At 43.7% G+C, this 14,606-nt stretch overlaps 1 protein-coding gene across 3 annotated transcripts in view; it reads right to left on the bottom strand.

Annotated features, from left to right (window-relative positions):
- The window catches only part of LOC133381292 (zinc finger protein 345-like), a 15,761-nt gene continuing 1,155 nt past the window's right edge, over window positions 1-14,606 (bottom strand). The window contains exons 1-6 of one of the 3 annotated variants that reach the window (XM_061620228.1): window positions 13,648-13,714; window positions 12,106-12,691; window positions 11,175-11,298; window positions 4,256-4,341; window positions 3,440-3,566; window positions 1-2,512 (exon numbers count right to left, since the gene is read on the bottom strand). In XM_061620228.1, the coding sequence (XP_061476212.1) occupies window positions 987-2,512; window positions 3,440-3,566; window positions 4,256-4,341; window positions 11,175-11,298; window positions 12,106-12,522 (2,280 nt within the window). In that variant the 5' untranslated portion in view covers window positions 12,523-12,691; window positions 13,648-13,714 and the 3' untranslated portion in view covers window positions 1-986. Of the gene's footprint in view, window positions 2,513-3,439; window positions 3,567-4,255; window positions 4,342-11,174; window positions 11,299-12,105; window positions 12,692-13,647; window positions 13,715-14,606 lie in introns of those variants that run through there. The other 2 variants (XM_061620229.1, XM_061620227.1) reach the window with 2 other exon arrangements.

Raw genomic sequence — 14,606 nt, forward strand, 5'->3', positions numbered from 1 at the left:
TTGCGAAAATGGAATTTGCTTTTATTTAATTAATTTACATACCCCTTTTCATCACCAAGTGACCTCCAGGCAATTTACTTTCACATCTTGTGCCCAAAGCATCATACAACATTCCAAAAGTTAAGGGCAATTAAAATTATCATAACATGAATAAATAGAGAAAACAAATCCCATACAAACTTTATGTAAAACAATGCAAATAAGCTAATGTAACAGCTTCAAACTGAACAGAAAACACCTTTTTCCCTGCTTGGTTTCACTTTCCAATTATATATCCAGCATTGGATGCAAGTTTATGGAACTCTTGATAGCTAAAACATTTGACAAGACATGTCAGCAGCCAACATCTTGGGATACTCTGTGCTGCACACTGTGGAACTTGTGAAGAGAGACCGAAGAATCAGACTAAATGCTGACTTTTACTTTACATTTTATTTCTTTTTACTTGTCTTTGTCGTAAAATCCCCATAAGTTTGTTATTTATGATTTGTAGCTTGTCTTGTACAAAATAAATAAATAAATAAACAAACAGGAAAGTTCATGTCCACTCACAAATAAAATGTGATTGAATCTCACCTGAAGACAGTCTGGAAGCGCCCTCAGTTTCTAGGGCCCCATCTGCCACTATGCAACTATGAGAGCTGTTCAGAGACCCCCTATTTCCCTCACAGAGCTATAGTTCCAGAGTGTTCAATCCCTCTTCCCAGGAGACTGTGGGAATTGTTTTGGACTCACACATAACACTAAACTATGGTCAATGTTAACTTAGGTTTATAAAGCAACTACAAACCTTTGTTGGCTAGCTTAATTAATAAACCATAATTAAGGTGCTGGGCTTAGGTTCACACCTAATGCTAAGCCATGGTTTTAAGCATTTAAATAGCTTAATCCATTGTGTGGATTCCTTGATGATAAGCAGCAACGCTGTTCTGATTGAAGCTCTTTGCACGCTTTTAGTATTGAAATTATTCCTTTCCTGCATGGACTCAGTGATAGGGAGTAAAGTCACTGATGTGACTGAAGTTCTTTCCACACTGAGCATTTATATGATTTCTCTCCTGTACAGGTTTTTTGGTGCTCTTTCCACATTCTGAACAACTATCTGGCTTCTCTGCCATGTGAATTCTTTGATGGTTAGTAAGGCTACTGCTTCGACTGAAACTCTTTCCACACTCAGAACATTTATATGGTTTCTCCCCTGTATGTGCTCTTTGATGGCTAGTAAAGTGTATCTTCTGCTTGAAGCTCTTTCCACACTCTAAGCATGTAAATGTTTTCTCTCCTGTATGTAATATATTGTGTAAAGAAAGGGTTTGGCTACAACTGAAGCTCTTTCCACACTCTGAGCATTTAACTGGTTTTTCATCTGTGTGAGTTTTTTGATGGTAAATAAGGTCACTGCTGTGACTGAAGCTTTTCCCACACTCAGAACATTTAAATGGTTTCTCACCTGTGTGGGTTTTTTGGTGATAAGGAAGGCTGTTGCTATGAGCGAAGCTCTTTCCACACTCTGAGCATTTATACGGTTTCTCTCCTGTATGGATTCTTTGATGACGAAGAAGGTCATTGCTCTGGCCAAAGCACTTTCCACAACTGGAACACTTATATGGTTTCTCTCCTGTGTGGATTCTTTGATGATAAGAAAGGCTACTACTATTAGTGAAGCTCTTTCCACACTGTAAGCATATATATGGTTTCTCTCCTGTATGGATTCTTCGATGATTAGAAAGGCTACTGCTATGAGTGAAGTTCTTTCCACACACTGAGCATTTATATGGTTTTTCTCCTGTGTGGATTCTTTGATGATAAAGAAGGCCATAGCTCTGACAGAAGCTCTTTCCACACTCAGAACATTTATACGGTTTCTCTCCTGTATGGATTCTCTGATGATGAGAAAGGCTACTGCTATGGGTGAAGCTCTTGCCACATTCTGAGCATTTATATGGTTTCTCTCCTGTATGGATTCTTTGATGAGAAAGAAGGTCACTGCTCTTACTAAAGCTCTTTCCACAATCAAAACAGTTATATGGTTTCTCTTCTGTGTGGACTCTTTGATGACAAGAAAGACTGCTGCTATGAGTGAAGCTCTTTCCACACTCTAAACACTCATATGGTTTCTCTCCTGTATGGATTCTTTGATGATTAGAAAGGCTGCTGCTATGAGTGAAGCTCTTGCCACACTCTGAGCATTTATATGGTTTCTCTCCTGTGTGCATTCTTTGATGTACAATAAGTTGTGTCCTATAGTTGAAGCTCTTTCCACACTCTGAACATTTAAACCTTTTCTCCCCTTCATGCACTCTTCTAAGGGAGCTAAGGCTTGATATCCTAGTTAATTGTTTTGCACACTGAGGGATTTTCTCCTGTTTTTTTCCTGTATGACTTTCTTCCAGCACTGGAACTTCAACGAAGGCAGCATCTTTCGACGCAACAGATTTCTTCCTCCAGTTCTGTTTTGCTTCAGTTTTTATTTTCTGCTGTTCATCCTCTTCATTGCTCTCTCTCTTCTCTCCTGCATGAACAAAGAGACAAACCTTATCCGGGAGGAATGGACCCTCAAATTAGAAAACAGAAAACACAGCATGGATGCAGATCCTGCTGTGTATTAGAACAGCCGCAGTTAATTGGTTGATTAACTGACAGCCAATACGCTATAGCTGTAGAGCGGCAGACTAAGCTGTTTTTTTGGCCTGAGGGTAGCATTCACCTTTGGCCAACCTTCTGGGAGCCGCACGAGGGCCAAAACCCACACTTTCATGCACATACTCGTGCATGCACACACAGGAGACACAATTAGACATATACACAAGGCACACACACACACCCTCCTCAGCTGATCTGTGCATATCAGCCACAGCAGGGGTACTATCACCCCCTCTTCACCCATCAAATGATAGATCTGATGACCAGGAAAGAGTCGATTTGCATCCTCAGCAAAGCACTAGACTCCATTCAGGCCAGGGCTATATCTGTTTTTTCCCCTTTTTGCCTCTGTTGCCAAAATCAGTGGGGTCTTGGGAGGAAATTTGCTGGGGGGAGGCAGAGGATCAGTCCCTCAAACCTGGAGGTCGGCCACCCCTGTGTAATTTAGGTCTTGAGAAGGTCTGTATGCATCAAGTCACAAATTAAATCCTCAGCATGCAGCCTCCCAGCCAAAGGAGCTCAAACTGCAGAGCCAGGAATGCCTCCAAACTGAGACTACAACTCTCATCCTTACTGATCACAGGCCACAGTAGCTGGGATTGATAGGAGTTATAGTCCAAAACATCTGGAGGGCACCAGTTTGGAGAAGGATGAAACAGAGCCTCCAAGGAATGTGGATCTCTGTGGAACGTGATCTCAGTTACATTCCTACAGGGCATGGATACGGATGAATAAAATAATAGCAACAATTCCTGCATTTGGAAACTCTCAGCCAAGGGAAAAGAAGGAGTCTTACCCAGAGACGCCAGATTCCCATAATTCTCCTCCATGACTTCCCTGTGCAAGGCCCTTTGGTCCGGATCCAGCAAGCTCCACTCCTCCTCTACGAAATGCACAGCCACCTCCTCAAAGGTCAACAGACCCTGAAAGCAGAAGAAACAAGTTTCGTTTCACAGGTAATTTAAACAATCCACAAAGACAGTCAAGGTGAGGCGGCTGGACTTCTTCCCACCGCTCATAGTGAAACTATGGAACTTGCTACCACAAGATGTAATTTATGGCCACCAACCTGGATAACTTTAAAAGATTAGACAAATTCATGTAGGACGAGGCTATCAATGGCTACGAACCAGAATGACTAGGTTCCCCTTCCACTGTCGGAGGCTGTATATGCTGCTGAATGCCAGCTGCTGGGAAAAGCTAGCAAGGAGAGTAGTGCTGTTGTGCTCATGTCCCGCTTGGGGGTTTCCTAGAGAGGCATCTGGTTGGCCACTGTGAGAACAGGATGAGATGGGCCTTGGGCCTGATCCCGCTGTAGGCTCTTCTTACGCTCTTAGGCAACTAAGTAGGGACACGCTAGAGGTTTCAAAAACGATGCACATGCTTCAAGCTCTTCTGATCGGGCAACTGTCACAGAAGCCGAGGGAAGGGGGCAGATCCTTGGAAGCCGCCTCCTGCACAGCTCTTTAACCTTTCTTCCTGTGCCTCAGGTGTGGGGCACCTTTTGGCTCTCCAGATGTCGCTGAACTATAACTCCCATAACCCCTGGCCACTGTCCATGCTTCATGGAGGTGAAGGGAGTTGTAGTTAAGGTTCCCCACTCTTGCCGTACCTGATGCAGCGACTGCCCAGCCTCTGTTTCTGCTCCATCCGGAAGAGGAGGAAGCCTGGAATGAAACACCGTGGGCATTTCACCATCTGTAAAGCAGACAAAAGAGGAGAGGGGGAGATATTTATACACCCAGTCGATCACTGCGCTCTGCAAGTGAGGGCCTCCTGCAGATACCGTCTCATCAGGAGGACCTTTCTGCTCAACGTAGGAAGCTGGCCTTTGGTGCAGTGGCACCTACCCTGTGGAATTCTCTCCCCTTAAATATTAAACAGGCGCCATCTCTGCTGTCCCTCCGGCACCTACTGAAGGCCTTCCTCTTCCAACAAGCCTTTAAAGTAGAGACCTGATCCAAGTCTGCATCTGTATTGGAATTGTTGTTAAGATTTTTAAAAGATGTTTTATTTTTGAAGATGTTTCAAAATGTTTTTAGTGTGTTATCACTTGTTTGCCACCCTGGGCTCCTTTTGGGAGGAAAGGCAGAGTATAAATTTAAATAATAAATAAGCAAATAAAAAAAATATACATTTTATAACTGTGGTGGGGTACCTCAGGTCCAGGGCCCAAATCTGGCCCTCCAAGCCTCTCTGTCAGGCCCTCAAAACCTTCCTCAGGCCACACCCACTGTGCGGGTGGAGAAATCTCTGACTTCGGCATAGCTGGAATGTACGAATGGTGCATCTGTTGCTCCACCCACTTTTTGCCCCTGGCCCCATCTACCACTGGCATGTGGCCCCAGGAAGGTTCCTCAGGAGAGAATGCAGCCCTTGGGCTGGAAATGTTTCCCCATTTGTGTTTCAGCTCCTGGTTTGCCATCAATTAAAAGGGGATTGATTAGTCAAACTGATGGAGGATAAGGGTCTGCATGGCTACTAGCCACTATTTATTTCATTTAGATGCTTCCTATGAAGCATCTCAAAGTGTTTTCACAATACAAACCAATGTACTAAACAGTGGCATCTGTAAAAAGTTAGGACAATTGCATGGGATGCTGTGGAAGGCTCTGCCTCCAGAGATTCAGCAGGCACCTTCGGTTACAACCTTTAAACGTCTGCTGAAAACTTTTTCTATGCTTTTCTACACCTGCTCATGCAGGTAATTAAGAAAACCTCTCTGATTTAAAATGTTTACGAGGTTGTTCCTGTATATATGCATGGTTGTTGTAAACTGCTTTGATATACAGTAATGGTGTGTAAACAATATATATAAACAGTAAAACAATTGCACAAATAAAAACAATTGCATATACAAAAACATTGCAAATAAATCCAGACACCAACTATAAAAAAACTCCACTTAGGAGACTAATTGAAACAGGAAAGTCTTCAACAGGTGGTGAAAAGACGATAAAGTTGGTGCCTGTCTGATGTGTAACAGGGCAGAGTTCCAAAGGTTGATGGCTGTATATTTCGTCCAAAATCAGAGGTGGCATTCCTCTATCAGGATGCTTCCAAAAGTGTGTTTATTGACAAGAGCAATTAAGACCAACAAACGGAATCTGGTTAGCTTTGCCACGGCCTGATAATTATCGGCTTGTGGCAATGCAGAGGCAGGCTTTTTCACTGGGACCACCAGAGTTGGGAAACAACCCCCTGCAGAAATATGAGAGGCCTCCATCAGTATGGGCAAGCTGCCAGCTCTTGAAGGCACACTTGTTTAGGCAAGCAAGTTTAGGCAAGTTTTACATGTGGCTATATTCTCTATAATTGGGTTTACACATGTAAACTGCTTAGAAGCCATTTTGGCGAGAAAGAGGCTTATAAATTAATAAATAATACTATTGTGCTCATCACACAAACAAATTTTTCACAGCGTCCTCGCATCATCATAAGCATCAATATGCCATACTACATTCCCCGCCATTTTGTCCAATATTTACCCTTTCCCAGGAAAATCCAGTCAATTATTTATTTATTCTTTATTTATTATTTTATTTATACCCCGCCCTTCCCAGGGCGGCAAACGGAAACACTAAAAACACTTTAAAACGTCATAAAAAGACTAAAATACATTAAAACAAAACAATGTTAAAAACCTTTTAAAAAAAACCTTTAAAAACATCTTTTTTTAAAAAAGGTTAAAGACGTATTAAGAGCAATTCTAACACAGACTGGGATAGGTCTCAGCTTAAAAGGCTTGTTGGAAGAGGAAACAAAACAAAAAAATCCCATTTGTGAAACCAATTGCTGGGAAATAACAGCAAGAGACTGCTGTTGAACTCAGGTCCCGCTTGTGGATATCCCTTTGGGGCATCTGGTTGGCCGCCGTGGAAATAGGACGCTGGACTAGATGGGCCTTTACTGATCCAACTGGAGTCTTCTTAATGTTCCTAAGATTCTAGCCACGATGGCTAGGCCTTCCCCCCACTGTTGGGGTCAGTACATATCTCTGAATAGCTGTTGCTGGGAATCACAAAAGGGGATAATGCTGTTGCGCTCAGATCCTGTTTGCAGGCTTCCTAAGAGTTATCTGGTTGGCCACTAAGAGAACAGGATGCTGGAATAGATGGGCCTTTGGCCTGATTGAGCAGCCAAGCTCTTATGCGTCTCAGCTATTAGTCATGATGGCTATGTGCTATCTCCAGTGTAAGAGCAGTAAATGTCTCTGAATACCAACTGCTGGAAACTGAAGGATGGAAGAGCGCTACTGTGCTCAGGTCCTGATTGGGGGCTTCCCAGTGGGGCATGTGGTTGGCCACTGTGAGAACAAGATGCTGGACTAGATGGGCCACTGGCCTGATCTACCTGCAGCACTCTTCTTATGTTATGTCTGCAAATCACTTTGGAGCATCAGTCAAAGTGTCTGATTTGGATTAATATAATATCTTGAAACAACACTTTGTGAAGAGGGGATGAAGAGCAGCGTCTCCTCCCCACGTAAACTCAAAGGGAAAAGAAAAAAGAAACAACCCATGGATTGCAGGCACATCCACAGCCTGAGCCCTTATATCCCAACCCGATCACTGAGATCATCCGGAGGAGTGCTGTTAGTCATCCCCAGGAGTCAGGCATCTAGTGTGATCACTTCATATAGAACATAAGAACATAAGAAGAGCCTGCTGGATCAGGCCAGTGGCCCATCTAGTCCAGCATCCTGTTCTCACAGTGGCCAACCAGGTGCCTGGGGGAAGCCCGCAAGCAGGACCCGAGTGCAAGAACACTCTCCCCTCCTGAGGCTTCCGGCAACTGGTTTTCAGAAGCATGCTGCCTCTGACTAGGGTGGCAGAGCACAGCCATCATGGCTAGTAGCCATTGATAGCCCTGTCCTCCATGAATTTGTCTAATCTTCTTTTAAAGCCATCCAAGCTGGTGGCCATTACTGCATCTTGTGGGAGCAAATTCCATAGTTTAACTATGCGCTGAGTAAAGAAGTACTTCCTTTTGTACTTCCATTCTGTGGAACCTTCTTCCAGCAGAGATTCGGCAGGCATCCTCACTTTTGACTCATAGGCATCTCTTTAAGACTTTTTTGTGTAGGCAGCTATTTAAAATGGTGTTTTGAGGAGCCAGTCATATTAATCGTTATTTTGAAATGTTTTCATGTTGTAGTACACCACACTGATGTTTTGTGATAGGGCAGAACATAAATACTTTTATAACTAACTACCTCCTCTAGGATGCACACCTTAACGTGGTGAGGGGGTTTGAGAGTGTCAAACAAGCTGAGAGCAATGCCGTCGGGAGTCTAGACCAAGAGGCTAGACTCCTAGCAGGGCCACCCAAGGCAGAATGGTCAAAGCTGAGACACCAGACTAAGATGCATCCAGACTCAGAGGAAGGCAATGGTAAACCACCTCTGAATACCTCTTACCACGAAAACCCTATGAACAGAGTATCCAAAATGCAACATGAGATAGTGCTGGAAGATGAGACTCCCAGGTCAGATGGCACTCACCGAGCTACTGGGGAAGAACAAAGGACAAGTACGAGTAGCGCTGTGACTAATGACGCAGCTGGGTCAAAGCCAAAAGGAAGCCCAGAGGCTGATGTGCACAGATGCAAAAGGAGTCTGGAGTTGTATGACACACACAATAGGAACATGGAATGTGAGAAGCATGAACCAGGGAAAGTTAGGAATTGTCAAGCAAGAAATGGAACGTATCAACATTACAATACTTGGCGCGATTGAACTAAAATGGATGGGAATGGGACATTGTCAATCAAGCAACTACAAAATGTTTTATGCAGGAGATGAGAAATTAAGAAGAAATGGGGTTGCTTTAATAGTGAGAAGTAATGTAGCAAAAGCAATTAGGAGCTACAACGTAAGGTCTGAGCGAGTGATATCAATGAGATTAAACAGAAAACCTATTAACATAACCATCATCCAAGTCTACGCTCCAACAGACAACAGAGAAGAATAGAAATTGGAGAGATTTTATGCAGAAGTACAGGAAGAAATTGATCACACACCACAACAAGATGTGCTGATAATCTCGGGGAACTGGAATGCAAAAGCAGAGAACAGAGAAAAACTAGAAATTGTGGAGAAATGGGGCTTAGGAGATAGAAATGAATCAGGAGAAAGATTTATGGAATTCTGTGAAGCCAATAATTTTTTTCTGGCAAACATATTTTCTGAACAACTGAAAAGACGACTGTACATGTGGACAATATAGGAATCAAAAGTTCCATACTTTCTGTGAAAACAAGACCAGGAGCAGACTGTGGTACAGATCATGAACTGGTAATACTGAAAATCAGACAATACCTCTAGTTAAAAAGAGAGAAAGACCTCAATGGATGACTGACAAAACTCTTAAAATGGTTAAAGAAAGAAGGAAAGCAAAACAAAAGGAAAGAGAAACACGGTCAGAACCCTAAATGAAGTAATACAGTGACTAGTACATAGGGACAAAGAGAACTATTACAATAGTTATTGTATAGAAATAGAAGAGGACAACAAAAAAAGGTAGAACAAGAGCCCTATTCCAAAAGATTAGAGAAATTAAAGGGAAATTTAAACCAAGGGTAGGGATGTTGAACAATCAACAGGGGAACACACTGACTGACTGAGATGAAATGAAAGGAAGATGGAAGCAATACACTGAACAACTCTGTAAAAGAGATCCCAGGATGACAGTATGATGAAGAACGAGAAATTTTAGAATGTGTGGTGAAAGCTGCTCTTAAAATACTTGGAAGAAACAAACAACCAGGAACAGATGGCATAGCAATAGAGTTGCTACTGAGACTGAATCTGTCCACATTTTGATAAATGTTTGTCAAGAAATATGGAAAACTAAACAATGGCCCACAGACTGGAAGCGTTCAATATACATCCCAATTCCAAAGAAAGGGGATCCCAGGGAATGCAGTAATTATCGAACTATTGCCTTAATATCCCATGCAAGTAAAGTAATGCTCAAGATTCTACAACAAAGCCTCGAGAAATGCCAGACGTCCAAGCTGGATTTAGAAAGGGAAGAGGCACCAGAGATCATATCACAAACATACGTTGGATAATGGAACGGAGCAAGGAATTTCAGAAGAAAATCACCCTGTGCTTTATAGATTAAAGCAAAGCCTTTGACTGTCTAGATCATGAAAAACTATGGAATGCTTTAAAAGAAATGGGGGTGCCACAGCATCCGATTGTCCTGATGCGCAACCTATACTCTGGATAAGAGGCTACTGTAAGGACAGAATATGGAGAAACCAATTGGTTTCCAATAGAAAACGGTGTGAGACAGGGGTGTATTTTATCACCCTATTTGTTTAATCTATATGCAGAACATATCATATGGAAAGTGGGATTGGACCAAGATGAAGGATGTGTGAAAATTGGAGGGGGAAATATCAATAATTTAAGATATGCAGACGATACTATACTACTAGCAGAAACCAGTAATGATCTGAAACGAATGCTGATGAAAGTTAAAGAGGAAAGCACAAAAGCAGGACTACAGCTGAACGTCAAAAAGACTAAAGTAATGACAACAGAAGATTTATGTAACTTTAAAGTTGACAATGAGGACATTGAACTTGTCAAGGATTATCAACACCTCGGCACAGTCATTATCCAAAATGGAGACAATAGTCAAGAAAACAGAAGAAGGCTAGGACTGGGGAGGGCAGCTGTGAGAGAACTAGAAAAGGTCCTCAAATGCAAAGATGTATCACTGAACACCCAAAGTCAGGACCATTCAGGCCATGGTATTCCCGATCTCTATGTATGGATATGAAAGTTGGACAGTGAAAAAGGCGGATAAGAGAAAAATCAACTCATTTGAAATGTGGTGTTGGAGGAGAGTTTTGTGGATACCATGGACTGAGAAAAAGACCAATAATTGGGTGTTAGAACAAATTAAACCAGAACTCTCACTAGAAGCTAAAATGATGAAACTGAGATTATCATACTTTGGACACATCATGAGAAGACATGATTCACTAGAAAAAACAGTAATGCTGGGGAAAACAGAAGGGAGTAGAAAAAGAGGAAGACCAAACAAGAGACAGGCTGATTCCATAAAGAAAGCCACAGACCTGAACTTACAAGATCTGAACAGGGTGGTTTATAACAGATGCTATTAGAGGTCACTGATTCATAGCGCCATAAGTCGTAATCGACTTGAAGGCACATAACAACAACATAACTAACTAAATGAAAATACAAATACATTTAAAGTCAAATCCACAGCATACATTTACAGCACTCTTATACCAGTTTAACAGTCATGACTCCCCCTCCCATATTGATATTGGGATCAATAGTTTGTTAAGGTGCTGGGAATTGTCGCTCTGTAAAGGGTCTCCTAACAACTCTCAGTACCCTTAACAAACTACAGCTCCTAGGATTCCTGTGGGCACACGGCAGCCATTACAGTTTATAGTAGCATAAGTGTGTTTTAAATGTACGGCGTGGATGTGATTGAGCTCAAAAGAGGGAGGCCAAGCTGAAAAAATGGCCCAGTGATCCTTACCCATGGAGAGGGCGCTTCTGTCGCCCTTTTGTGCGATTTGCTTGAACGGTGGCACCCATCTGGTTTCTGATGGAAAGTTCTCTGCCTTGGGAAAATCGCCAGCCACTTTTGATAGCTCCTGCACCTGAAAGAGGAATAAAGATCTGAGAAAGGGAATCAGGAAAGGAATTAGAAATGAAACAACAGAAGGGGCAGGCTCTAGCTCAGTGGCAAATCATCTGCTTCGCGCGAAGAAGGTCCTGGGTTCAACCCGACTTCTCCAGTGCAGGCCGAGAGAAACTCCCTGTCTGAAACCCTGGAGAGCTGCTGCCAACCAGTGTCGATAATAATGAGCTGGATGGACCTCAATGGCCTGATTTGGTATAAGGCAGCTTCCTCTGTTCTTAGCCCTTTAGGGAGAGGCTGTAGCTCAGTGGAAGGATCTGCTTTACATGCAAACAGTCCCAGCTTCAATCCCTGGCATCTTCAGGTAGGGCTGAGAACATCCCCTCCTTGAAGCCCTGGAGAGTCACTGCAAGTGACTGTAAACTAAACAAAGCTAGATGGACCAATATTATTATTATTGTTGTTGTTGTTGTTTATTGATTGATTGATTGCATGTATATACCGCCCCATAGCCAAAGCTCTCTGGGCGGCTTACAACAATTAAAAACATTAAAAACAAATATACAAATTTAAAAAACACATTTTTAAAAAGCAATTTAAAAACACATGCTAAAATGCCTGGGAGATCTATTTTGTGGCTGATGTTTGAGTTGATATATTTCTAGATGTCAAACTGGAATGGCTTGTGCCAGCTGATGACTGCAAACTTGAACGTTTTGGGAAAGTTATTCAATTTTGCATTTTATTACAAAAAAATAGTCTATTCTGACTCGCAGCAGGTCTATAGGATGAGCCCGTTGGAAGTACCAGGACACAGTGCTCTCACCTGCGGCTCCTTCGGCTTCCTGTCCTCTGCCTGGCTCAGGAGGAAACCTTCAGCCAGGGCCACCGCCTGGGAACTAGTCTCCACTCCACATTCACTCACCCAGTTCTCTATCTCTGGGGGAAGGACAGCCAGGAACAGCTCCAGGATCACCAGGTCCAGGATCTGAGTCTTCGTGTGTCGCTCTGGCTTCAGCCACTGAAGGCAGAGACAGTGGAGCCAGCTGCAAACTTTTCGGGGGCCCTCAGCCTCCTGGTAGCGGAAGTACCTGAAACGCTGGTGCTGTGCATCTGGGCATAGCTTGTCCTTGGCCAGGATCTTGCGCACTGTTCTTTCCCAGAATCCCCCACTCCTCTCAACCTCAGTGACCTCAAGGTCTCTTTTGTCTGCTTCAGGAACAGCCAAATCTTCTTCCTCCATCTTTGCTCTGTACTCCAAGGTTACTTCCAAGGTTACTGGACTATGATGGGTCTTTGGCCCAATCCAACGGGACTCTTCTTATGTTCTCACAGAGAAATTCCCTTTGTCTTCTAACAGTTTCTGTCAGAAATTGTGTGGAGAGAGTGCGTGTGAGTGTGACAATCAAAGCCTACAAAGAAAAAAAATTCACACTGTGAGCCAAGTATTGAACTTCTGGAGGCTAGCAAAAAATATTGCTGCAAGTAAAAGTGGATTATTCTGACCAGCGACCAACCCGAGTTTCACCCAGCAGGAAAGGCAGGCAAATCTTAAGCCCCAGGAAGAACCAGATTTTGCAGGGGGAGGGGCAGGGGGAGGCTCGTCAGCTTTGTCCAGAAACTGAACCCTTCATCTGGACAATCATCACACAACACAGCCCCGTTGCTGAAACCCTTTCTCAATCTGCACATGCACACGCGCACACACACACACACTGCTTTTTCTCCAGCCCCCTCCCAGAGCAGTTAACCCCCCCTTTAAAATTATTCCCTTTAAAAATAATGAAGATTTATATACCACCAGACAGCCAGTGTGGCGTAGTGGTTAGTGTTGGACTACGACCTGGGAGACCAGGGTTCAAATCCCCACACAGCCATGAAGCTCCCTGGGTGACCTTGGGCCAGTCCCTGCCTCTCAGCCTCAGAGGAAGACAATGGTCAACCCTCTCTGAATACCGCTTACCATGAAAACCCTGTTCAGAGAGTCACCACAGGTTGGGATCCACTTGAAGGCAGGCCATTTCCATATACCACCACTTAATTAAAGAAAGCTCTATGCCATTTACATTGAAAAATATTAATAAGAAAATATACATAACACCAAGGAACCTTGTATTCCCAGTCAGTGGCAACCCCTCTGCCTCCTGCTCTCTCCCTTCCTAGGCTGGGCTTCTTCTCTCCCCCAGAGGCCCGCACAAAAAAATGTTTGTATTCTCTTCCACCCACCTCCCTTCCTGTGCTGGGGATTCCCCTGCCCTCAAAGGCACTTTGCATTCATCTCGCTTTCTCTTGAGGCTGGATTGGCAGTGTGTGTGTGTGTGTGTGGAGAAGATCACAAGGTTTCAGGATACCTGAAAGACCGTCTTACCCCTTATATACTCTGCACTCTGCAGGTGAGGGCCTCCTGCAGATACCATCTTATCAGGAGGTTCGTTCTGCACAATATAGGAAATGGACTTTTAGTGTGGCGGCACCTACCCTGTGGAATTCCCTCCCCTTGAATATTAGGCAGGTGCCATTTCCGGCGCCTTTTGAAGACTTTCCTCTTTCAACAAGCCTTTTGAGACCTATCCCAGTCCGCGTCTGTGTTAGAATTGCTTGTTATTATGTGGTTTTTTTAATAATGTTTTTAAAGCTTTTTTAAAAATGTTTTTAATGTTGTTTTGTTTTAATGTACTTTAAGGTCTGTTTTTAACGCTTCTGTTTGCTGCCCTGGGCTCCTTCTGGGAGGAAGGGCGGGATATCAATCAATCAATCAAGTTTCCTCCTCCCAGCTCCCCACCCCTCCCAATCAGTGGCTGCCCCCTTTCCCTGGCCATGGCACAGAGGCAGAGCATCCGCTTTGCCTGCAGAAGGTCCCAGGTTCAATCCCCAATGGCATCTCCAAGGAGGGCTGGGAATAGCCCTGGAGAGCCGCTGCCAGTCTGTGCCGACAATACTGAGCTAGATGGAGCAGTCTGCCTCAATGTAAGGCGACTAAAATCTTGCTTCAAACTAAGGAAGCGACCCCAGTTCAGTGAGGAAGAGCAGGATTTGCTTGGAAAAGGTCCCACCTCCAATCCCCAGCAGTGGCAGACAGGGCTGGGAGAGCCGCCACCACCCCCATCCATCTGAGCCCTTGGAGAGCCACTACCAGTCAGTGTAGACAGCACTGAACTAGATGGACCAATGGTTTGACTCGGTATAAGGCAGGTCCCATTTTGGGAGGGAAAGCCCATAGCTCAGTGTTAGAGCAACTGACTTGTGTGCAGAAGGTCCCAGGTTCAGTCCCTAGCACAGTGGTTCTCAAACTTTTTTGGTTCGCAGCGCACTGTAAAATATATAAAA

The sequence above is a fragment of the Rhineura floridana genome, chromosome 3, assembly GCF_030035675.1.
Source record: "Rhineura floridana isolate rRhiFlo1 chromosome 3, rRhiFlo1.hap2, whole genome shotgun sequence".
In the NCBI taxonomy this organism is placed as follows: domain Eukaryota; kingdom Metazoa; phylum Chordata; class Lepidosauria; order Squamata; family Rhineuridae; genus Rhineura; species Rhineura floridana.